Consider the following 25,507-nt stretch of genomic DNA (forward strand, 5'->3'; position numbering starts at 1 on the left):
AATCCTAAGCTAAAGTTATTGCATATTAAGTCAGAGCGATAGGGATGTTAGCAGGAGATATGACTGGGACCAGAGAGAATTCTGGTTCTCTGGGCCCCTCCCAAGCACCTAATATAATACACTCTCTGAGGAAAGAGGCAATTATTCTCAATGTAAAATGCAACTGGCATGCATCCTGAGGACAGAAGAAAGTTTTTATATCTCTTCTCCCCGAAGCTGTTGATTCGAAAGCTCAAGGGCAAAATAATTTTTACTCTTAAGATGTTATCTATACATTTTAGTTTCTCTTCCAAGTAGAACTTATCACTACCATTATCCTGTTCTCTTTCCACACTGAATGTTTATTGTATACACTGGAGGTGAATAAACATCTTTTGGGCTTAGGTTGCTGGTCCATCTTCACTTGGCAAAAGAGTTTACCTCACCTAGGTGTGCTGGTCTAGGAGGTGAATGCAGCAAACAGATGAGATTTAGATTGTCTCTCTATAGGAAGAAGGTGAGTGTGTTTGGATTATTAGTGAGGTTTTGTAATTTAAGATATGGGGAATACAGTGTGTATGAAAAAAGGGCAGCCAGAAAAAGGTAGTAAACATTTGTGAGGTTTTTTTTTTTTTTACATCTGTTTCTTGTATTTATTTATTTTTTTTCCCTGACAATAACAACCTGATTTTCCTTTGAGAAATTACCCCTTTCTCACCCTCAGCCCATTCGGTTTCGGTGGTATTCATACTACTTCTGCCTACAGGGCTAGGCATTTGATTCAGGCCTGGCCAATCAGTACACTGTACCTCCTTGGCCAAAGTGATTGTTCAGGGATGGGCACACACCCTAATTAAAGTCTGTGAGACACACAGTTAGGTCTTTTGAAAGGAAAACATTCACTCTGTTTATGTTGAACATGGACTTATGAGGATGTTAAATCTGGAGCTTGTCAACCACTTTGCCAATATAAGAGAAGTGCATGCCCAAGGATGGAGACAAGACACAGGGAAGCAAAGGCGAGAGACATAAAAGAACCAATTCTTGATGACACTGTTGAGCTGCTGTATACAGCCATGCCTAAACCAAGTATCTCCCAGAAGTTTTAGTTATGTTAAGCAGTACATTCTTTTTTCCAAGCCTATTGGAGACACGTTTTCTTTCCATCCTTTCTCCCATCCGTCTATCCTCTTTTTGCTGAAAGAACCCCAAAAGAAGTTTCTATATATGTATGCAGTATTGTATATATTATTGTCTCTTTCCTACCCTTCCTCCTTCCCTTTTGCTGAGAGAATCCTAAGTATTGTAGAAAGCATTTGTATATTCTTGCACATCCTAGAGCTGAAGATGACTTAAATTTGAAAAAAGGGAATTTAAGATGCTATTTATGTAAACAAACAGAAGCTCTCTATTTATATTATTGCATGCAGATCAGCATTTTGGTTTTAAAAACCTAAGCAACAGCATTTTGATTTTAAAAATCTAAGGTCAATATGTTTTCTTAATTCTCATGGTACAAGGTTTTAGTTATTTTATTGCTGCCAATGAAGCTGATCCTAGGACACTCCTGGTACTTCATCTATGATATTTGGCTCTGTGTCCCCGCCCAAATCTCATCTCAAATAGTAATCTCCACGTGTTGAGAGGGACCTGGTGGGAGGTGATTGGATCATGGGGTGGTTCCCCCATGCTGTTCTTGTGATAGTGCGGGAGTTCACATGAGATCTGATGGTTTAAAAATGGCAATTTCCACTGTGCATTTTCTCTCCTGCCATCATGTAAGACGTACCTGCTTCCCCATTTGCCTTCCACCACGATCGTAAGTTTCCTGAGGCCTCCTCAGCCATACAGCACTGTGAGTCAATTAAGCCTCTTTTCTTTATAAATTACCCAGTCTCAGGTAGTATCTTTATAGCAGCATGAGAACAGGAACTTAGGAAGGATATTAGAAGCTGTTACACTGCCATTTAAAAATCACAGAAGTTCATTAATATATACCCAATGGAGTATATTACTCAAAGTACTGGTTTTCTCCTAAAATAAAATTTCTTTATTTTAGAAAAGATGCTAGTGAGTCTTTTTTTGGCTAATTTTCTACTCAGTTTTGGAAGAAAATCTAACACAGGGTTTTAGAGTTGAAAGGGAATATAGTGTTATTTCAGCCCCAAACCCTCTTTTCTGGGGTGCGAAAACAGTCACAGAAATGTAAAAGAGAAATTGTGCATAAAATGATTAACAATTTGAACAGCCTTTGACAATTAAAGGTTGGGAAGGAGCTGAGTTTTTCTCTTTTGTACTTACTTTTCCACTCTCAGTTCTACTTCCATGGCCACACAACGGGGTTCATAGATAATTTCGTAATTACACATTTTTCTCTTAATCTGTATATATATTATTTATTTTTTTAAAATGTGGATTTTGTTTATTTCCTATCTGACCTTCCAGGCTCATTGTAATAGGGACTATATAAAAATGTCAATTTCAGGCTGGGTGCAATGGCTCACGCCTGTAATCCCAACACTTTGGGGGGCCAAGGCGGGGTAGATCACGATGTCAGGAGATCGAGACCATCCTGGCTAACACGGTGAAACCCCGTCTCTACTAAAAATACAAAAAAGTAGCCGGGCGTATTGGCGGGTGCCTGTAGTCCCAGCTACTTGGGAGGCTGAGGCAGGAGAATGGCATGAAACTGGGAGGTGGAGCTTGCAGTGAGCAGAGATCACGCCACTGCACTCCAGACTGGGCAACAGAGCGAGACTCTATCTCAAAAAAAAAAAATTTCAATTTCATTATTGGTTTATTAATAATGCTAATAACAAAGATAATGTCACATACTTTTTTAGTAGAGGGGAAAGGGATAATGAGAGCTTAACAACATATTTAGACAGCAGTGCAGGAGAATTTGGAATGGTTCTTCTTGCCTCCTGTAAAGGCCCATCTTACTCTCAACCACCTTTACTCTCAAGAAGGGCTGTGTAAATATGTCCAGTCGGGCTGTGTTTACCTAGCCTGTGTTCACTAGCCTGGTCTGACCAAATGCCACACAGCAGGCCAGGCAAATGCCCATAGTGCCTGAGAATTAGGTTGTATTTCCCTAGTATTTAGTAGATGCCATGCATATAGAATGCTAATACAAACTTTTTAAGTCAACTAAAGAACACTGAGACAAGTCAACATTTCACTCGTTTAGAAGCTTCCTAGAGACTAAACTTGACTTGAAGTACCCATTATTATGAATAGTTTTCAGAACTTTGTATAATGAAGCAACAATATTGTTGATGACTGAAAATATGATGTCATACAGGATAAAGATTTCTGAATTTTTTTTTTTTTTTTTTTTTTTTGAGATGGAGTCTCACTCTGTCGCCAGGCTGGAGTGCAGTGGCGCAATCTGGGCTCACTGCAACCTCCGCCTCCCAGGTTCAAGTGATTCTCCTGCCTCAGCCTCTCGAGGAGCTGGGACTACAGGTGCCCGCCACCACACCTGGCTGATTTCTTGTATTTTTAGTAGAGATGAGGTTTCACCATGTTGGTCAGGATGGTCTCAATCTCTTGACCTCATTATCCATTCGCCTTGGCCTCCCAAAATCCTGGGATTACAGGCGTGAGCCATCACGGCCGGCCTACTTCTGAATTTTTTTAAACAGTTTTTTACACATGAAATTATACGCAATACAACATACTTGTTTTACAAGTTGAAATCTTTACCGTTACGGTACGTTTACAGTAATGCAGGTAATATTAGTGCATTCACTTAGAGCAGAGTTATTTATCTTCATAGGGCTTAACACAAAGCCAAGACCGAATTATTTGCTTAAACTGCTTTCTAGTCTTTGACTTAAAACAAAAAAGAAAAATTACTTCTACCTCCTCTCTATGTCAGGATGATAAACAATGCCAACAATTAAGTGGTCTGGTATTTCTATAAATGGCATATTGTATTCCAATAGCTCTTAAGTTGTAAATCTTAAGGTTCTAGCTAAATATGTCTATCGAACTGTCATTATCTCTGCTTTCAGGAAAATTATGTCATCTTTGGTAATAGGCTGCTAACAAACAAACTACAGACTACACACCATGTTTTCCCAAAGAATCCTGTATTTTAATGAATAGCTGAATAAATAGACATTAATTATGAAATTCACATTAAGATAGAAGAAAATCCAAACATTCTGATTGCTTTATCTCTTAAATTTGATAACTACTACAAAACATACTATTTATGTTAGGGTAAAAATAAGCCGACTCACAGGAGTGTAACTGGGAAGTGCTGGCAGATATATACAGTAACATGGAGGAGCCATACAATAAAAGCGTTTATATGTACATCATTTTTTTTCTTTTTGTATGGAGAAATGCTGCCTTATAAAATGGGAAAACACACAGTAGACTACATGCAACAAGGACCAATACAATGTGCACAGCAGAAGAACCAAATAAGACACAAGAACTATGGGTTTAAAAAAGAATTTGGGAGCAGGACAAAAAACAAGGATTGAAACCTGGAATGCTTTCTTATTGAGGTTTCAGAATATAAATTTGTCTAACAAGCCTCTTGATAGTTTTCAAAAGTTCCCACTCAACCACCTATGGTTTAAGTGTAGAGCTAAAAATAAACCATCATATTATACAAAACTTTGCATATTAGCATACAAAAGGTAGCAATTTACTTTTTGTATAAAATATAACCTTTTGATAGTATATTTATTTCACATATGTATAAATATAACCCAAAGAATATGTTTTAAGTATTTCTACCAAAATATTCTTTACAAAAGTTTACAAAACAAGTAATTTATTTATATTTACAACCTAGCACAGGAAAGATTCTGGGCCAGTGATGTTGGTATTGTAAAGAAGCAGAGTGCTTCTAGACATTTTAAAGACTGGGAGAGAGCTTTGCAGAATTTTCAAAGTGTGTTCTTTTTCTTTGAACAGATATTGAAAGACTTGGTTATTAAATAACTTCAGCTAAATTACATTTGATATTTGAATATTTGAGCATAGAACTGAAAGGGCTGAAGATAACCTTTGCTCCTCTGTAATTAGGAAAATAATAGTGATATGTTGCATTCATTCCAAATCAGCACACGTCTTCCCCATTTTACAGCTGATCTGTATGTGGACACTAAGGTTAAATGACTCAACAAAAACTCTTTAATACGGTGCTCAGCCCTGAGGGACAAAACCTGGATATGAAGTCCATCTAGCATGTGGCAATGATTCATCACATCAGGGACAGAAGAACAAACAGAATGCTCTTAACAGACCACATTTCATTTTGCTGCTCACCCAAATCCAAATAATACGTCCAATGAAGGACAAATTGTTTTCCCTCTTGATTACGCTTTCCTTCAAACTTCGTGAAATACATTTGTACGCACTGGTACTTGCCACTCCTGGTTCTTATCTCCAAGCAAAACATGATACTTTCTAATCTCGATTTTATTCTCCAAACTTCCTTTTCTTATAAACCAGCCTCAGTCATCAAAATGAGTAGGGAGGATGAAGCCTAATTTCACTCAGCTTGGGAACAAACCAGCAGGCATCAATCATAATAAGCAACATCCCAGGTTATTTGTAGCCAAATAAATCTTATTTATAGCAATGTCCACTGGGTTTTTTAAAAAAGTGAAATCCAATGCAGAGAGGTGTGCACCAATATTTCAGTATGATTAGGACAAGTCTTTGTTATATCTAAAATTTCATTTGGAATGGATTCAGATATTCGTTGTGGAAGCCAAAATCAAATTGCACAGCTCTATATTTTTGTTTAATCACTAGACACGGCATCCCACTGAAGTAGAGGATTGTGGGAAAATTGCAAAAGTGAGGAGTGAATATGGGGAAGAAATTCTGTAATCCACTGGATGTTTTCTAGGTTCTCTGGCTTCTTCTTAATTTGCATACTGTTTGGTTACTCCAAACAAACCTACAACATTTCAATCTATCCTGCAAGCTTCAGGAAAATTAAATGAAAAGACACAGTGGAAAGATTAAACCACACCTATCTATTAGAGCAAATTAAGGAGTTTGTTGCTTGGAACTAGTACCTCCTCATGACATGGGGTTTAAATAAACTACAAGTTCTATTACCTTTTTTATTTTCCAGGGAAAAAGAAACTTGGGAAGGCTACTTTACACAATTAATTACACATTGACACCACAGTTCTGTTTGGATAAATTGGATACTGTGTCCTGGAGTTTAGACAGGGAAAAGTGATCCCAATGTTTTACTTTCAGGTGTAAGATTTAAAACAAGAATTTGGACCAAAATGTTCATCACTGCAGTTACTTTCTGCTTTCCATTTTTAAGCAAGTTATCTTCACGTAGTCCACCTGAACATCAACAGTTCAGCCTCTACAGAGTTTCTGTAAAATACTGCCTTTTAGTGCTTGGGGTTTGTAAATTGTCTTCCCTTTCTTCTTTAGGAATTGTTCCCCAAGATTTCATCAAGATTGATGTCTTTCATCCAGTCATCATTACCAGGCTCTGTCTTCAATAAAGAATCAATGAAATCAGCATCACTGTTTAGGGCAGGGCCCATGTTATCAGTTTGTTGGCTGAGGAAGTCAAAAGCTAAGTCACTGCTGTGGTCGGTTCCTTGAAAAGCCCTGGAACTTTGGTTGGGTGAAGGAAAATTGCTGGGCGTCAGGGATGGTGGCTGGTTGATGCCCGTCCTCGACTGATTCAACCCTGTTCCTGACTGATTCAAATTAGGCAAAATCTGTGTGCCTAGCTGATTGGGTCTGAGATTCAGACCCCTGAGGGGACCCATGGTTTGCCCATTTAGTGTTTGGCTCATTTGGTTCATGGGTCTCATTTGCACTGCTGGTGTTAACTGGTTAGGAGGAGCCACTGCCCTCTGGGAAAATTGCTGGCTACCTACTGCCTGTTGCAGTGACTGATTTGGGGTATAGGCTGCAGGTGTACCTGTGGGGAAGCGGACTCCTGCAGCCGTCAGGGCTTCTTGCTGTTTGCTTGTTCCTTCTTGAGAGGCCCAGTTTGGTGCAGTTGTGTTGGATGTGATCATTACGTTTGATGTTCTCTGTGGTGGCATGCTTGCCATACTATGGGTTAAATTTGGTCTCAATTGTTGTGAATTACCAACAGATCCAGCTCCAAAAGTGGCTACATTGTTATTATTACTTGGCCCTAAGGTAGGTGGCCGTGGCATCATAGGGTTGTTTTGATTTGCTATCAATTGCTTTGGGTTTCTCTGTTGGGTCAATTGATTCATTCCTGAAGTGACACTGTATGTGCTAGGTTGATTACAAGGCAGATTTCCATACATCCCCATATTCTGAACTGCTGTAGATAATGATGGCATTCTTGTCCCATGAGAAGTAGACAGGAGGCTGGAATTGGGAGTTAAAATGGTGTGTGTTGAAACTGGGTTTGCCAAAGCCTGGTTAGAGTTTAAGCTTATTGTGGATGAGCCACCTGAGAAAAAGAAGAGAATTTTATTAGTTTGTAGCAGTGTGTTATCTCCTCTGTAATTGCACTTTTCAATAACTCATCAATCTGAAACTGCTTTCAGGTGTAAGACAATTTAGGCAAAATAATCATCAAATAAATTATATAAAAGGAACAAGACAGCTGTTGGGAGGAAGGAGCACCTGAGGTCACTCTTTGGTTCAAAAGTTTACACATTACAAAAAGAAGACTAAAACAGAATAGTTCTATCTTGTAGGTTTTATTTTATTCCTCTTCTGAAGTCATTGAAGGGAGGTAATAGTCAATCTTCCATTTTGAATTAGCTTTACTATGTTCCAAGTCCAGAGACTACAGTCTTGATTAGTCAGCTCTCAAGTCATCATGAAATCCATGTTACTGTTTACCTCATGTCCAAATGAGAAAGTGTGGATGAATGCTACACACGGCTCCTAGATTAATATTCCCAAACTATGGCCTTGAAAATCATGTCCCATTCTTTGAATCATCCCCATTCAAGAAGCTACCCCAGTGACTCCCCAGTGTTCAAAGGGTAAATCTCCGTCTCTTTAAACATCTGGAATTCAATGCTCTAGAAATTATCTCATAAAGAAAATCTTCAGTTCCAGGAGGTGTAGTTACTATCAAATTGTTACTCAATGCACTGTGAGCCACCTTTGCTTATGGGATTTCCTTTCCTCACTGAGCCTTCCTCAAGGCTCAGGCTAAGGCTGAAGCTCCTCCATTAAACTTTCTTTTATCTTCCAGCTTCCTCTCTCCAGCAGTATTTGCCCTTTGAATCTTTTATTTAGCACTTAGTATTGGGCAATCTGTGGAGCCTCAAAGTGCCTGCCAGTTAAACCAATGCCTGTCAATAACTGGTAGGATATTGACAGAGACCCAGGAGGCAGACAAGGGTCTCCCCCACGCCTTCAAACCTAACACAGCCTGAAGGCTGAAAAACTGGACTCCTGGTCCTGGATGAAGCCCGTTTCCGACTGACTCTTTCTGAATAATGCCCACCTGTGCACTGGGAAGACAGGGTGGAGCCTTGGGAAGTTCGTGCCATTTGCAGCAGTGAGGAGCCTGGCCTCTCCTGTTCCTGTGTGGTGACCTGGAATTCAATCTGTGAGGTGGTAAACCTGCTAGCAGGACTCTCTCTCACTTTGCTGAGAGTTATTTTTCCTTTTTGCCGAATAAATTCCATTTCTCCTCATCCTTCTATGTGTCCACGAGCCTAATCTTTCCTGGCCATGTGACGAGAGCCTGGTTTTAGCTGAACTAAGGAGAAAGTTCTGCAACAATATGGAACAAGTGCCTAAGCCACAAGCTGTGTAATAAGAGGCTCCATACAACAGATAGTGACTAATCAACATATTGAAATCTTCTTGACTTCTGGAGGTTAAAGTCATCATGAGGAAACATTTTTGGAGGCAAAGATGATCAGGGAGGCCCAGAGAGTCAGAGATTCTGAGAAACACAGAGCTAAACACACATAAGAATATCACAATGTCAGTGGATGGGAGAGCATGTCTGCAATTGTAAATGTGGGCTATCCCCTGCTGCTTAAGGATACCTAGGTGGTATACATCCTGAAAGACTGAGGGCCGAATGAACACATTATCCTTGCTATTTATGTATAAATATGCCCCCAACTACACTACATACCCCTTGAAGGCAAGAACAGTCTTTTGTATCTCCTTGTACCTGTGTAGTGCATTGTGTAGTGGGCAGTGTTTGATGAAGAGAGATAACAGCCAGGTAAGAGACACTTGAACAATAACTGAGACAACATACAATGCCAATAAGATTAAGCAATATCATCTTTGTATCTGAAAGTTTCATATCAAGGGAATTTACATTATGAAAATGCTGTGGAAAAAAATGTAGAGGTTTTGAAAATTATCACCTGTAGTTGCCCTGTATTTTAATGATATGCCCTGAGAAGGTTTATAAGGAAAACAATGTTTTTAAACAACCAGAATAGAGAGAATTTCCACAAAGATCACAAAATAGTAACAGTTAATGTTTAGAAGCTCCTAACAGGTGACAGAGACTGTTCCAGGTGCTTTTCATACTCCATTTTTAATATCAAAATCTGGGAAAGGTAATTATTATTGTACCAAGATTAAAATAAAAAATAATTTTAAAAAGAGTTTGTATTGCGTTTTGTTGCTTATTTCATTATCAGAAGACATGGGAAGCGCAATACTCTAGAATAGTGATTCTGACCCACTTGAGTGTCAGCAGTTGGATGCTAAGGATTTCTCCCTTAGAAAAACGCCAATATTCACTGTGGAAGAGACTGCTAGGTGCCTACCCAATATCCAACCTCTCTATATTCCTTAGAAACAGAGCTTTGGTTTTAGAAACAGAGCCTTCTTTAGAAACAGAGCAATGTGCTCAGCTGAAAAACCACATTTCCCGAACTTCCTTGTCGATGGGGTGAGCAGGAGGGTCCAGGTGAATACGTTCTGGCTAAGGCAATCAGATTTCTATTCTTTCCTCTTCCTACCTGGAATACAGGTATGAGACTAGTGATGTGGTAGCTACCAGGCAGCCCTTAGGATAGAAGCCACATGCTAAAAGAGATGCAGTGGAAAGATAAAAGATGCTTGAAATCCAGCAATCCTGCCTTAGACAACTGTCCCTGGGATCCTTTTATGTGAGTAGGAAAAGAAAAACCTAAATCTCCATCTCGAATTGTGTATAGTATTCCAAAGGGTACCCAGCTTTTTCAAAGCTCACTCATAGGCCATGGTATTAAAAAACCATGTTTCAAGTACAGTATGCACTGCATAACGATGTTTGGCCAATGAAGGACTGCATGTATGACAGTGGTCCCATAAGATTATAGTGGAGCCGAAAAATTCCTATGGCTGTATTTTAGAGGACACTCTAAAATAATTATTAAATGCATTCACTCACCACTCACTGACACCCAGTGTGACTTTCAGTCCTGTAAGCTCCATTCATGGTGAGTGCCCTACACATATGTACCATTTTTTATCTTCTTTTATCATATATAAAAAGCATAGTAAATGTTTTTACTATGCTTTCAATAATTATTTTAGAGTGTACTCCTTCTACTTATACTAAAAGTTAACTGTAAAACAGCCTCAGGCAGTTCTTTCAGGAGACATTCCAGAAGAAGGCAATGTTATCATAGGAGGTGACAGCTCCATGTGTGTTATTGTTCCTGAGCACCTTCCAGTGGGTCAAGATGTGGTGGATGACAGTGATATCGATGATCCTGACCATGTGCAGGCCTAGGCTAATGTGTGTTTGTGTTTGTGTCTTAGTTTAAAAAAAAAGTTTAAAAAATAAAAACATAAAATTTAAAAAAAATCTTAAGTGAAATAAGCCAGGCACAGAACCATATGTTCTCATTCATATGTGTAAGCTAAGTTGCTCTCATAGAAGTAGAGAGTAGAATTGTGGTTTCTAGAGGTGGGGAGGATGTGGGGAGAAAAAGCTAGAGAGAAGATGGTTAATGGATACAAAATTACAGCTAGATAGGTGGAATAAGTCCTGGTGTTCTATAGCACTCTAAGATGACTATAGTTAAGGATAATTTATACTATGTCTCCAAATACCAAGAAGAGGATTTTGAATGTTCCCAACACAAAGAAATGATAAATGTTTGATGTGATGGTCATGCTAACAACACTGATATGACCATTACACACTGTTTACATACATCAAAATATCCTACTGTACCCCATATATATGAACAATTATATGTCAATTAAAAATAATTTAAAAATTGTAAGAAAATAGAAAAAAGCTTCTAGAATGAGGATATGGAGAAAAAAAACTTTTGTACAGCTGTACAATGTGATTGTATTTTAAGCTGTGTTATCACAAAAGTCAAAAGTTTAAACAATTTAAAAGTTGTAAAGCAAAGCAAAAAAATTAATGTAAAAATTTATTATTAAAGAAAGAAATTTTTAAAAATAAGTTTAGTGCAGCCTAAGTGTACAGTGTTTATAAGGTCCACAGTAGTGTACAGTGATGTCCTAGGCCTTTGCATTCACGTGCCACTCACTCACTGACGCCCAGTACAACTTCCAGTCCTGCAAGTACCATTCATAGTAAGGGCCCTATACAAATGTACCATTTTGTATCTTTTTAATTATATTTTACTGTACCTTTTCTATGTTTGGATACACACATACTTACCATTGTGTTATAACTGCCTACAGTAGTCATCACAGTAACATGCTGTATAGGTTTGTAGCCTAGAAGCAATCAGCTATATCATATAGCCTAGGTGTGTAGTGGGCTAGACCATCTAGGTTTGTATAAGTACACTCTATGATGTTTGCACAATGAAATTACCTAACAATGCAATTCTCAGAACATACCCTCATCATTAAGCAACACATGGCTGGAAACCGCATTTTATCTTTCAGCCTCCTTGAGACAATCGACTAGAGAATCCTGTTTTTGCTCTGAGGTGAAGTAATCTTAGAGAGTGGAAAACATACATCCCATTCCTAATGTTATTTGTTGTTTTTAGAGACAGTGTGTCAATATGTTGCCCAGGCTGGCCTCGAACTTTTGGGCTCAAGCAATCCTCCCACCTCAGCCTCCAGAATAGCTGGGACTACGGGCACGTGCTACTGAGCCCAGCTCCATTCTCAACTTTAGTTGAAAGAGGCAACCTGTTGTATTTGAGGGGGTTTAAATCAGTCAGGACAACATATTTAAAAGTACACTTAACAGTACCAGGAAGTATTTATAAAATAGGGGTGTTCACAGCCTTTCTTTCTTTAGAGAACCTTCTTTATGGCTTCCTGGACAGATGAAGGTAACAGGTAAGGCAGAGAGAACTTAGGAAACCCAAGAGCGTAAGCTTAACTTACATCAGAAAGTGCAGAGCGTTTTAGACAGTTTTGGGCAGAAGTGTATTGAATAGATGCTGAATAGGAGAAAGCAGAGCAATATAGGCTGGGTTTGGGAAAGGTTCTTTTGGAGTTTCATGAGTGGGAGGAAAGAGAATTTGGGGGACTTTTGTACTTGCCATTTATTTTATACTGAGAGAGCTATTAAGAAGATTTGCTTTGTGATTTAAATGGAGTTCACCTTTGGTGTTTTTGAGAGACTTCGTGAAAACTTAATCTGCTTTTCAAGTGTATTCCTTGGTGGCAGGACCATTTGTCTTTGAAGGGGAAACCTTGGAGATGGGCTCAATGGTGGATACAAAAAGACTAGGATTTGTGAAAGTTACACATGTGCCTGTCTAAGAGGGAGAAATGTCTGCTTACCTTCTACTACCTGGGTTAAGGTATATCTTTGGAAGGAGAATGATTGAACCTAACAGAAAAATATTTAGCTCTTTTGAATTCTCAGAGGTAGTCCAGAGAGCGGTGAAATATGTGAGTACAGGGCAAGACTAAGCAAAAACTGATGAAAGGACTAAAAATTATTTAAGTGTCGTCTTGGCATGAAAGCCAAATGGGAGTTAGAAATTCTAAGAAAGATATTATAATCATATGTGAGTTACAGGGATTATTGAAAATTGAAGTTTTTTTTTCCTTTCACAGCTATAATTTTTATTAATTTTTAAGAACACTTACCAGAATACTGAGCAGTTGTTTGCATATTGCCCACATTTCTTCTTTGGTCTTTATAATCTGGAGGTGGCCTTGACAAATGTCGGTTTATCTGATCTTGTGGAGCAATTTTCTCCTTGAGAAATGATATGAAAACATATTACGTTGCATCATTCCCTTTTCACTTGTGAAAATGCATGTAAAATTTTGTAAAATTTCAGAAAATGTAAGAACAATTTTGCAATCATGGGTTACAAATCATGACCTTATTTTGTAGTCTTAATTCAGAGACAAATCTTTTCAATTTCAATAAACTTCCTGTATGGATGTATAATTTCTACTTCTCCATAACAGTAAACATGTGTTTTGGTTCTAGTAACTACTCTTATTTTCTTTATTTTGCAATTCAATTTCAATGAGAACTAAATTTCTGTGATTTTTAAAGATGCTAATTTCTAATTTTGTCTAAAAACAGACACAAACAAGGTCACTGTGCAACCTCCAAAACACCAAACACCACCCTCTCTTGTTAAATTAGTGATAGCTACTTCTTTATTCAATTAGAATAGCACACCTGATATGCTTTGGCAGGTACCTATATATAATTCTGGCCCCACACAGTGGGGAAAGCATAGGAGGTAGGGTTTTCAGATAAAATACATTACATGTAGGTATTCTGTATTCTTATTTGTTTTCGTTTGTTTGTTTGTTTGTTTGAGATGGAGTCTTGCTCTGTCACCCAGACTGGAGTGCAGTGGCGCGATCTCGGCTTACTGCAACCTCTGCCTCCCAGGTTCAAGTGATTCTCCTCCTCCTGAGCCCCTGGGATTACAGGTGCCCAACATCACGCCCAGCTAATTTTTGTATTTTTTTTTTAATAGAGATGGGCTTTACCATGTTGGCCAGGCTGGTCTCGAACTCCTGACCTCATGATCCACCCACCTCAGCCTCCCAGAGTGCTGGGATTACAGGCATGAACAACTGCGCCCAGCCCTGTATTCTTATTTGTTAAATGTGATGACCCTAGGTAGGAGGAGATGTCAGGAGATAACCAACAGGTACCGATATAGGCACTATCTGAATTTTATCTCTTTTTTACCTTTTCATAAACAATTCTTAAAGGTAGGTATGATTATTTCTACCTAAAAAATAAGGAAATTAAAGCCTTGTTAGGGTAAGTAACTTGCTCAAGATCACACAGTGGTAGAACTGAGACCAAATCCTGAGTCCAAAACTCAGGCTCTTTCCTGACACACAATATGAGGCCCCTTGCTACTCTGTTTCTCAGCTCCCCATTCTAAAAGCACAGGTTTGTTGTCCTCCCTTCATTTCTTCCTTTTGGAATCAGCCTTTTGATCTTCAGAATACGTGAGTTTGGAAGCTAAGAGAAAAAAATAGAGACATTCTTTTAATATGTCAATATCCTCAGTCAAAGACCACTAGGAACACAGCTGTTGGCTTTATTACTTGTTGCAGCAAGGGAGAACACACATCATGAAGGGTCACAGGGTATCTCAGTAGGAGAATGTTAGAAAGAACCTGTCCTGAGATTTGGACTTTGAGTGATTTCGGAAGAGTCTAAGGAAGTGGGGCTTTGTTCTAGATTGGAAGCTGTCACAAAGTAAAGTCAATTCTAACTGAATAAAGAAGTAGCTATCACTCATTTAACAGCGGGGGCGGGGGGGGGTGTTTGGTATTTTGGAGGTTGCACAGTGACCTTGTTTGTGACTGTTTTTAGACAAAATTATGAAGTGTTATTTTGTCTCATTTTATCATGGTCTCAGAGTAACCCTGTCTGAAGTTGACATTCTGTAGGATTGTTTATACCCAATAGAGAACAAAATGGCTTGGCTGTATCATATCAGCTTTGGGAATTAAGGGCTGCTTTTTGTCTTGTTTGGTATGGATCAGGGAGTTTTTAGAATGACTTCACTGCAATTTTGTATGCATCCCAAAGCAATCTCAACTTTCAAGATAAAAATAATCAGCACAGGTAGAGGGAGAACACTATAATTATAGAAAAGTCAACAAATAGAAAAGAAAACTTTGTAATAGATACATGGGTAAATTAGCTGGAAAACAAATGTGCACTGCCTAACTTAGAACTGACTTAAACCATGTGTTTCTCAGTTTCCCATCAAATTCCAAACCTTCTTAGTAGAATAAGTCTACTATAAAGGAGAGGAAAAAGCCTTAAAACAACAACAAACCAAATTTAAATTCTTGTTGCTAAGAAAAAAGCTTGAAAGACACAGTTTTTTGCACATAAGTAATTCATATAAAACACAATTTTGATGAGATAAGTGTAAATGAATCAGAAACATATGGATTACATTTCTTTTAAACATGGGTTTACAAATTAAGGGAAAAAGTGGTTGGTGAAATGCTTTTTGGGTTTGCCCAAACCCTAAATGTTTAAGAAACAGCTTGAGATGTTCCATGAACCCAAATGTGGTGATGTTCAACCAGCTCTGCTGTAAACTGTTGTGTGAGATGACAGTTTTGATTTTTATGCCAACCATGGACTTTCTGAAATCCACTCTTTTCCAAAAGCATCTGTCATTCTTTCTTATGTAATTAGGTGTTTCTACTGTTTATACTGAAGACAGGATGTGTGTGTGTGTGTGTGTGTGTGTGTGTGTGTGTGAGTCAGAGAGAAAGAGAGAGAGAGATAAAGAGAAGAAGGTGCTTGACTTCCCATCATAGACTATATTGTAAACCTGGATTTATTTTTATATATCTTCAATCTAATTATTGACTTTTTTTTTTTTTGAGATGGAATCTCACTTTGTCATCCAGGCTGGAGTACAATGGCACAATCTCAGCTCACTGCAACCTCTGCCTCCCAGGTTCAAGCGATTCTTCTGCCTCAGTCTCCCAAGTAGCTGAGATTACAGGTGCCCGTCATCATGCCCAGCTAATTTTGTATTTTTTTAGTAGAGATGGAGTTTCACCATGTTGGTCAGGCTTGTCTCCACCAGAGGGCTAAACTGTTGTTCAAAGGGTTTTCATATATATATATAATATAATATTTATATTATATATATCATTATTATACAGATATAGATATAGATACAGATATCCAGAAATTTAGGTTTCTTAAACTACTTGTTCACAAATGACTTAGATTAATAACCTTGCATATGGACATAACACAGAACTGCCATGTTGTTCTTTTGTGCTGAAGAGCAGCAAAGACTAGACTGCAATACTGAATAGAGATGGCTACATTTTGCAAAAGAATGACATTCCTATTCTGTGCAAGTGTAAACATATGGGCCATTCCTGAGATTACTTTTATGCAATATGAAATTTAATTTATGAACTAATATCTAATGATAACCCAATCTGTTGGACTTGAAAACCCATTATAGAAATCATCTGTTATAGTACATATCTGTTCTGCTTCAGTTTCTCCATCTGTAAAAATGTGAGATGTGGATAATTATAGGACCTCCCTCATATTTCTATCTAATTCTGTGAAAATCCAGCTTGGTGCCTGGCACACAGTAGGTACACAATGCATGTTGGTAATTATGATGTCTGTTGTAATAAGTACTATTCATGTCTCTTCTTTGTGCTTCATTGGTAGGAGAATAATACAGAATAAGGATAACAAACTTTCATGAGACAACGTCTCAATTTAGGTGCCTGTGTGGCCTTGCCAACTGACTGCAAATGACCACAAAGCATATGCTAATGTACGGTGGTATCAAAGACCACTTCTTCCTGGATATGCTAAAAAGCACAGACACCCTCAATGGTGTCCAAACAAAGAGAAATGTGAATGGTTTTTAAAAATCACAAAAACAGCAGCCTCATTCTCATTCATCTCACAGTTTATGCCACTGCCCTTTGCACCTGTCCTAGTGGTGACTCAACCAGGGCACAGTGGGAATTAGGCCAGTGCCAGGCCAGGACCCTCATGGAATGTATATGCTACCACTTCCTTGCCTTTTAACAAGAGCTGAAAATCAACCTCTGTGTGTTATAATTCATGAAATTAGTAGTATTGATGGTAGTGATGAAAGTGTACCCAGTAAGTCAACCTTAGATTACATATTTTTCTCTCTGCTGCCCTTGTTTCTAAGTTCTTTAGTTTATAAGGATAAAAATGGGAGGGGAAGGGAACAGGGGGGAGGACTGGAGTTTTCAAAACTATGATTTCTAGAAGAAACCAGTTGTGTCACTTTGTGATCCGGTCTGTGACTCCCTTAAACCTTATGGCAGTATTCAAGGTCATCTGTAATCTTATTTCTCAATATTCCTTATTCCAGGTCAAATAAATTTACTTCTCACTATTTCTTTTTACATGCGCTGAATACAAAGCTTATTCCACTTGTAATTCCTTAAAAAAATGTGGTTGTTATACTATGTTTACTTTTTATCAGGCATTAAATATTTCATAATGCAATCTCAAACTAACCAACAAATTCACATCCAGGTGGCACCTTTTGGTGCTCCACCCTCCACCTACAATAGTGGACCCCACCTACTTTATCAGAATCCTACAGTCCTTCAAAATCAATGTCAAATTTTACTTCTTTGGGAGACTATCCTCAATTTTTTCAGGCTGGATTTAATCTTTCTCTCCATTACATTTTCTCTTACTTTTTATACTTTTTACTATAAAAAGTATACTTTTTTCTCTTACTTTTTATACTTTTTAGTATATTTTATACTTTTACTATAATGCAAATCTGAATCTAGTACTTCCCCTTGTGTTAAATCCTTAAAATCTCTTCCGTTGCTTTTTAATGTAAATTCTGGCCTCTCAAGCCCTACCCTCCTGCCTCTTTTCTCATCTTTACCCATCACTTCCCCATTCTCCTGCACACTCAATACCTTGGCAGGCATAATATGTAGTATCCTTTATTGTCCCTAGGTCTTTGAATATGCTGGTTTTTCTGGTTGAAATAACCCTCCTACTCTTTGTCTCATCTCTTACTCCACTTTCAGATATTCAGTAGATAGAAGGTTCTTTCTGAAATCATTTCTAGTAGTTACCAGAGTATAGCATTTAATCACATGCATTACAATTGGCCAATTTATCTGATATATCCTCAGTGGGCTCAAGGCTTCTTTAGGGTGAAGAGAGGATTTGCCTTGTTTATGGCTCTACCCTCATTGAAAATTATTATTTACTGAATAATTATAGCACTTGTGATACCCTGCATTTCTGACTCTCACTACAAAGCTCCTTGAATATAAAATTATTTGATTTTGTTGTTATCTTTTCTGTATACCTTAGCTCTAATTCACCTGGAGATGCTTACTTTTTATTTCATTTGGCCAAATAGTTTGAAGGGAGGCAATGAAACCAGGGCTGAGCAGATAAATACTGAAGGAGGGTTAATGCATGGGGAGTGTGTGGGAAACACAATCTTGTCTTTCTTAAAAAGTCAAATATTAGGTTGGTGCAAAAGTGATTGCGGTTTTTGCCATTAAAAGTAGTGGCAAAAATCGCAATCACTTTTGCATCAATTTAATATATACAGTGCAAATGGGAAACGTATTTTACATTTTCTTTTAAAAAATCCCCCATTGTGAGTTGCTTTATTTTGGAAGCCAAATCTTGGTTTTGAGGCTCCATGTTGGCTTTTAAAATTGCTTTTAAAACTCTTATCTCTAAAATCAGTTTGGATTTGAGTTGATTCAAGTTCAGTTTACTATTTCTGCCCCTTAAGCCTGGGGAACAACACTGGTTTCTTTTGCCTGATTCAAATGCCCATGTTGGTTGTTCTAGACATTCCTGGGCTGGGCAGGGCTGGTTAGCAGAGGTGCCATGCATTCCAAGAGTCCAGCAGCTGTTAAATCAAGTTTGGTTTTTTTTTCTTCCTGCAGTACACTAAATGTATGGAATTATCCTCTCTTACAGTCAGGACACCTTTGTTGCTGTCACATAAGTAGGCACAGTAAATATAAATGGAAAAGAATAAACTCCCTCTGTTGGGTCATCAGGTTGGTTCAGTAGAAGTTAAGAGAAAGTTTTACCGCATCAGCCAGCATCTGCTGCTGGAGAAGAAGTTGCTGTTTCTGCTCCATGATCTGCCTCTGTAGAGTCTGCTTCTTTCCCATCAATTGCTGATTCAACAGTGATTGCTGGGAGTTCATGTAACCACTTCCAGTGTTTGGATTTGAGCAGGGGTTAGGACTTGGACTGGGGCCTGTGTTCTGGCCTACCACAGAGTGTTGATCCTAAAGAGGAGAAAGGGGGAAGGAAAAGCTACTGTGAATTAAAAAAAGAAAAATGTAGCACAAAGATCATACACTCAGATTCCAAACATTTTTCATCTTATTAAAGATCAAACATGGTTAAATGGGTTGGAGATCAGAGAATCGCTTTTTAAATGTAGAAGAAATAATTGCATATCACAGCAACCAAAGCAGCTGGGTTAATGACATTAGGGCACTGGAAAAGCTCCCATAGGACTCTGATTGTGGAACCTCCACATTCCAGAAGGTGTTTATGGAACCTCAAAGAAAACTACCATAAAAACATATGGCAAACCTCTCAATTTCTCAGGAATAAACATCATAACCTAACAAATCCTTCCTTTTCCCAAAGTTAGCATGTATCATTGCTGATCCTGCAATGAAAGTCATGTTTTAATTCACGTGTTTAAAAGTTGAAACTATTTTGGACAGAAGGCATTTTGCCTTACCCAGCTTTCTGTGACAGAAAGGCAGGAAGGCCTGTAAGTTTCTGTTTTATAAACTGAAACTTGGAAAGGACTTCACTTCTCAGGGACTTGTAAATTTTGTTCCGCAGTCAACAATTCAGGTATCTTGGCACGAGAATCTCAGTGAAAGAATACCCGACACACTGACAGTGAGAAAATATTGATTAAAAACTCAACCGTATATCAAATAATATTGGGTATTGGTGAACTGCCTTTCTAATTTGAGGTCTCTACCAATTTTTTGGCATTGACAGATCAGGACTCTGCAAGACAGTAAGCTAAACTCAGCTGAATATTCTCATTAATTCCCAATGATGTATTTAGGATTGAGCTCTACACTAGTACACTGGTAGGGTTATAAGAAGCCTAGAAAATATGGTTATCACCTTAGAGAGTTTATCACCCAAGTGAGGGAGAAATGCTTACATGTATAAATACAAGAAAATGTAAAATCAAAGTTTAGATTATATGATATAAATACTAAGTCAAAAATGTTATACTTTGATCAGAATGATCTGGGAATCAGCTTATAAGGCAGATGCCCTGGGCTCGTCCCAGGGATTCTGAGGCTATATAGATCAGGGTACCTCCTTAGGTCATTCTGATACTCATTGGTCCAGGGAATATGCTTTGGGAAACACTGAATACATGGGAACAAAAGAAATCCAACTCTCTCTCTCTCTCTTTTTTTTTTTTTTTTTAAGAGACAGAGTCTCACTCTGTCACCCAGGCTGGAGCGCAGTGGCATAATCATGGCTCATTGCAGCTTCAACCTCCCAGGCTCAAGCAATCCTCCCATTTCAGCCTCCTAAAGTGCCTGGGACCACAGGCGTGTGCCACCTGGCTAATTTTTAAATTTTTTTTAGAGACGGGGTGGCTAATTTTTAATTTTTTTTTTTAGAGATGGGGTCTTACTATGTTGCCCAGGCTGGTCTCAAACTCAAGGGCTCAAGTGATCCTAGATCCTTGGCCTCCCACAGTGCTGGTATTACAGGCATGAAGCACCGTGCCCAGCAAAAAAAAATCCATCTGTCATTCACCAACTAAACTGTGTAAGGTTACAAGACATAAAAACATAAAGCAGGGAGTTGGGTGCAGTGGCTCATGCCTGTAATCCTAGCACTTTGGGAGGCCGAGGCAGGTGGATCACCTGAGGTCAGGAGTTTGAGACCAGCCTGGCCAACATGGTTAAACTCCGTCTCTACTAAAATATGAAAATTAGATGTGTGTGGTGGCACGTGCCTGTAATCCCAGTTACTTACTGAGGAGGGTGAGGCATGAGAATCAGTTGAACCCAGGAGGCGGAGGTTGCAGTGACCTGAGATTGTGCCACTGCACTCCAGCCTGGGCGACAGAGCAAGACTCTGTCTCAAAACAAAAACAAACAAACAAACAAAGAACCACAAAGCAACTCCCAGGATACCATATGAGTAGAGGTGGTAGGTACACCATTTGTGGAAATTCTCTTCTCTTTTCTTTCTTTCTTTCTCTTTCTTTAACTATGTGTCGAGCTGAAATAAATAAATAAGTGAGTAAGCCACAAGCCGAAAGCCTTGGCCTTGCTTTAGTAATCTCTGAGGCTACAGAGCTCACCAGCTGCCTCAAAAGCAAAGGGTTATAAAATAATCCTAAGGGCGACCATCCACTGAGGCTTATTATTAGCCAGTCACTGTGGTCAGTGCTTTACATGATTTATCTCATTCACTCCTCCCAATAAAACAATGAGCAAGAACTTGTATTATTAACCCAACTTTGCAGATGAGAAACTTGAGCTCAGAGAGATCACATAGCTGTAAGTGGCCGAGGAGGTTTTGAAGCCAGGTGTGTCTGACCCCCAACTCTAGTTCTCAATCAGTATACTTTACTGCCTGTCACCTGAGACAGGAAGCATTGAGAAGAAAGATTTTTGTACTTTAAACCTGGGCCAACCCATCAGTTCATGCAGCACTCTTCCCAGGGTTGAGCACCCTCAGGTCAGGAAGGTAGAAAGAAGTGTTGGAGAGAAGGACAGGGGAGTGAGGAGAGGGTGGGGAGATCCTCTTCACTAGATAGTAAAAAATAATTACAGCCATCTCTGAGGTACATCCTTTGAGCAGCTTAAGGAAACCATCCTCTAATGTATTTATACCCCTATGACCAGTCAGTTCTTTCAAGTTTAAATCCATCACGAATTTTGGAGACTTCACCCCCTGTGTCCTATAAGCCACTAGGAATGTGGGCTTGGAGACAAGCACTTGAGGGTCATTGACAGAATGGCAAATGAGGATCTGTGAGCTGAGTGTCTTGGAGGGCGAAAGGAGGAGGAAATACATGGAGGATTGGGGGCTGGGCCTTTTGGTGCACCCTGAGTAAGGACAGGGAAGCAGAGCCTGTGACAGGGGGAAAGAGGCAGTATGAGGGAAGCATAAAGACAGCTGGAAGTGGTGGGGGAAGACACCAAGGTGGGAGAGAATGTATTGGAGATGGTAGTTTGCTTTCTACTCTCCACTTGAACCAGAATAGAAAGAGTCTGCTCTTTTCTTTGACAGAGTTTGGAGTTTTATGTGAGACTTTCAAAAGAAGATTTTGTGTTTTTTTGTTTTGGTTTTTTTTTTAAGTAGCTGACAAGCATAGGTAGAAAAATTCAAAACACTTTTCTTTTCATCTTCTTTGCATTGCCATGCAATGGACAAGACCATAAGCTCTGGAGATAGGTCCACCTTGGTTCATACCCCAGTTCTAACACTTAGTTGTGTGATGTGGCAGAAGTTAATTCACCTCTCTAAGCCTCAGTTTTCTTATCTGTAAAAGGGAAATAATAACAGTATGGATGTCACAGGTTCCCTACAAGAGTTAGGGGAGATAATCCGATACCTAGCACATAGTAAGCACTTACTAAACAATAGCTGCTCATAATTATTAAAGTTATTTCTACACATAGGAACAATAGTCTGTTTACATTTGTTTTCATTGTGAAACAAAGGAGATAGAACTCGCAGACTACAGAAAGCTGTTCTGTGTCAGGTCTCTCAGAAATGTAGAGGTCTCAGTTATATTGCAGATTATGAGCCACCCAGGGATTTGGAAAATTACCTTCATCCTCCTACTTGAAGATGCCAGAAGATGGGTGGGGTATCATTCTCTGATGGACTGTCTTTTGGGGTATACTTCCTTCTTCTCAATTAGGGGCTCAGCTCAGGTCTCTGTTAGCTTTGCTCTTTGCTGTTCTGGTTTTTATTCTTTTAACATCCAATTATTTATGCATAGTGCAATCATGTACATTTACTAAGTACCGTGCCTTAGTTTCTTCATTTGCAACATAAGGGTAATACATTAATTACCTAAAATTTGACAAGATGAATTTTAGAACAGTGCCAGGGACTTAGTAGAGATGTTTGATACTCTTTAACTATTATTATTTTGTTATTTCTGTATTTTTAAATATTAGATGTTTTATATACAATGAGTCTTGTGAAGGAGCTCACACTGTAAGTGTACCTGGACTACAGATGTGGTGTGTTTGGACCCCATCATGTTTGAAACACAAATTGTTCTTTTTGCTCTCCAGGTGGCCACAGCAGCCTCTACTACTCCTTACTTTATTATACCCACCCATTTTCCTCACTTCTATCACTTGCCTGGTCCATGTAGGCCATTTGAGTTTAAGATCTCTGGCATACAGTTTATCTGGGAAGATAAGCTACACATACCACACACTCCACATATCCACTCACCCAAAGTTATGACAACAAAAAGCAATGCATAATCATTTCCATTAGGTGGTGTGATACCTACTAGTGTCTTAAGATTAAAACCCAAATCATGGCATACATTTACCTATGTAACAAACCTGCACATCCTGCAGATGTACCCAGGAACTTAAAAGTTGAAGGAAAAATCAATCAATCAATCAATCAATCTCAGATCACCTAATGCCTTGTCACCCATGAATCCATCAATCCATTAATGCATTTGACAAAGTATACTGAATGTCTACTCTGTGCTAGGCAGTTTTTTATTTTCTAGAGACCAAAATGTACTTAGAAATGGGGAAAATGAAGAGAAAGAAAAGAGGTAGACAGAGTGCTCAATGTTGGCAGAATTGATGAGCTCCAAAATAACTTCCAGAGAATTCTGGAAAACCACCCTTTATAAAAGATCTGCATGCCAGGAAAATGTAACTATGTCTCTTTCTCTATCAAGCAGATAGACTGTGCTAAATGTAGTTTATTTCCTTCACGGTACCAAAAGATACTTTAGGACCCTTTTCCCTAGGGTCTGAAGGGTTTTCCAAATTTGAAACTAGTGCTTGGGTGAAGGGAGGTGCCCTGGTATGGAGGAAAGAATAAGAGATAAACCCTTTCTTGTAATTTTGTAAAAGATTTTTAAATCTTGTAGTTTTTAACTCATGGGTTTTGCCATGTACCTACTATATACATTCTTTGAATTCATGATTGAAGTAATATTTTGCTGCTCTTGCATTTTTTTGCCCTTATGTTTGCTGTAAAACACAAAGCACCTCCTTATACAAGCTTGCTGTCATTGCCAACATGTTGTGCAAACTTTAGTACATGAAATAGTTTGAAAGAAAAAGCTGCTTTGATGCATTGGCTTTGATTTTCATACTCAGCCTCACTCTTTGCCTTAAACTCAACCCATGTAGAACTTAATAGAAATCATCTGTTTTTTCCCCAACACACATTTCCTCCTGAAGGGCATATGAAGGCTGTGGTAAAAATCGTACATTCTCAGCTGATAGACGAGAGTATGTGTGTATGTGTGCATGCATGCATGTGTGTGATTGTGAAAGAATTAGGCTATTTCCATCAAGGTAGTCTTTCACATGATAGAAAACCCAGTTTTCTAGATAAACCACAGTTAAAGATTGATTTGGCAGCAAGGAATAGTCAATGACTGGTTCAAATCATGAACTTGCATGATCTTTCATTTTACATGTTCTTTTTCTGTTTTTACCTACAAAATTACAGTGTTTGGTTCTAACCTACAAAATAGGTTTCGCATCCAATGCTCCTGGGTTTTAAATCAATTATGAGTGCACAATTGATTTACACTCATACAAAATAAATATACATTATTGTGCACTCATAATTGATTTAAAACCCAGGAGGATTGGATGCGAAATAATGTATATTTATTGTGCACTCCTAGTTTTCCATGTTTGTGAGTGTGTGTGCATGTGCATTTGAGATTTTTAAAAGTCTTTTTATACTATTAGTCCCTGAGATAGTGTAGCATGCCAGTGCTTAAGTATGGATAAAACTTCTTGGTCCTTGTTTTAACCCAGCACAGGACTGCCAGACCAATGAAAACATGTTTGTATTCTTTTTATAAGGTTCAATCAATCAACCTGTCTTTAGAATTATTACATTCACTGCATTCTTATTCATTAATTCAACAAGTATTTATTAAGCATTACATTCTTCTTGGCCTTGGGGATAAAGCAGTAAAAAGATACTGAAGGGACTTCTCATGAACCTAAAACAAACAATATTTTTATGAGTTTTAGAATCATAATCGCCTAGTGGGTTACACATCTTTTTCTCAAAATGCCATCCCAATCAAAAAGCATTTGAGATCTTCATTTCAATATTTCTCAGCTGTACACAAGTGGTCCCGAGCCCACTCTAAGGCCCACTGGTGAGCATTCTCTTCTTCTAAGGCTTTGGCCTTGTCATAAGAAATTCACTGCTCTGTCCCTAACCACTGCTAGTATTTAGTCATCCTATCTCTGCTCTTTTACTCTGAGAATGTTTTAAAATTATCTCAAATCAGTAGTGAAGATCTCATAATACATTCATATATATATATATTTTTAAAATGTTTCCATCCTCATCTGTCATTTAAGAAGATGC

General features: G+C 38.5%; 1 protein-coding gene across 1 annotated transcript in view; it reads right to left on the bottom strand.

The window, feature by feature from the left end:
• Nucleotides 1–4,059: 4,059 nt before the first annotated feature.
• MAML2 (mastermind like transcriptional coactivator 2) overlaps nt 4,060–25,507 on the bottom strand; it is a 372,973-nt gene continuing 351,525 nt past the window's right edge. The window contains exons 3-5 of the mRNA XM_054437468.2: nt 18,967–19,170; nt 12,997–13,108; nt 4,060–7,423 (exon numbers count right to left, since the gene is read on the bottom strand). Of these exons, the coding sequence (XP_054293443.1) occupies nt 6,408–7,423; nt 12,997–13,108; nt 18,967–19,170 (1,332 nt within the window). The 3' untranslated portion in view covers nt 4,060–6,407. The remainder of the gene's footprint in view (nt 7,424–12,996; nt 13,109–18,966; nt 19,171–25,507) is intronic.

This window comes from Pongo pygmaeus, chromosome 9 (assembly GCF_028885625.2).
Source record: "Pongo pygmaeus isolate AG05252 chromosome 9, NHGRI_mPonPyg2-v2.0_pri, whole genome shotgun sequence".
Lineage (NCBI taxonomy): Eukaryota > Metazoa > Chordata > Mammalia > Primates > Hominidae > Pongo > Pongo pygmaeus.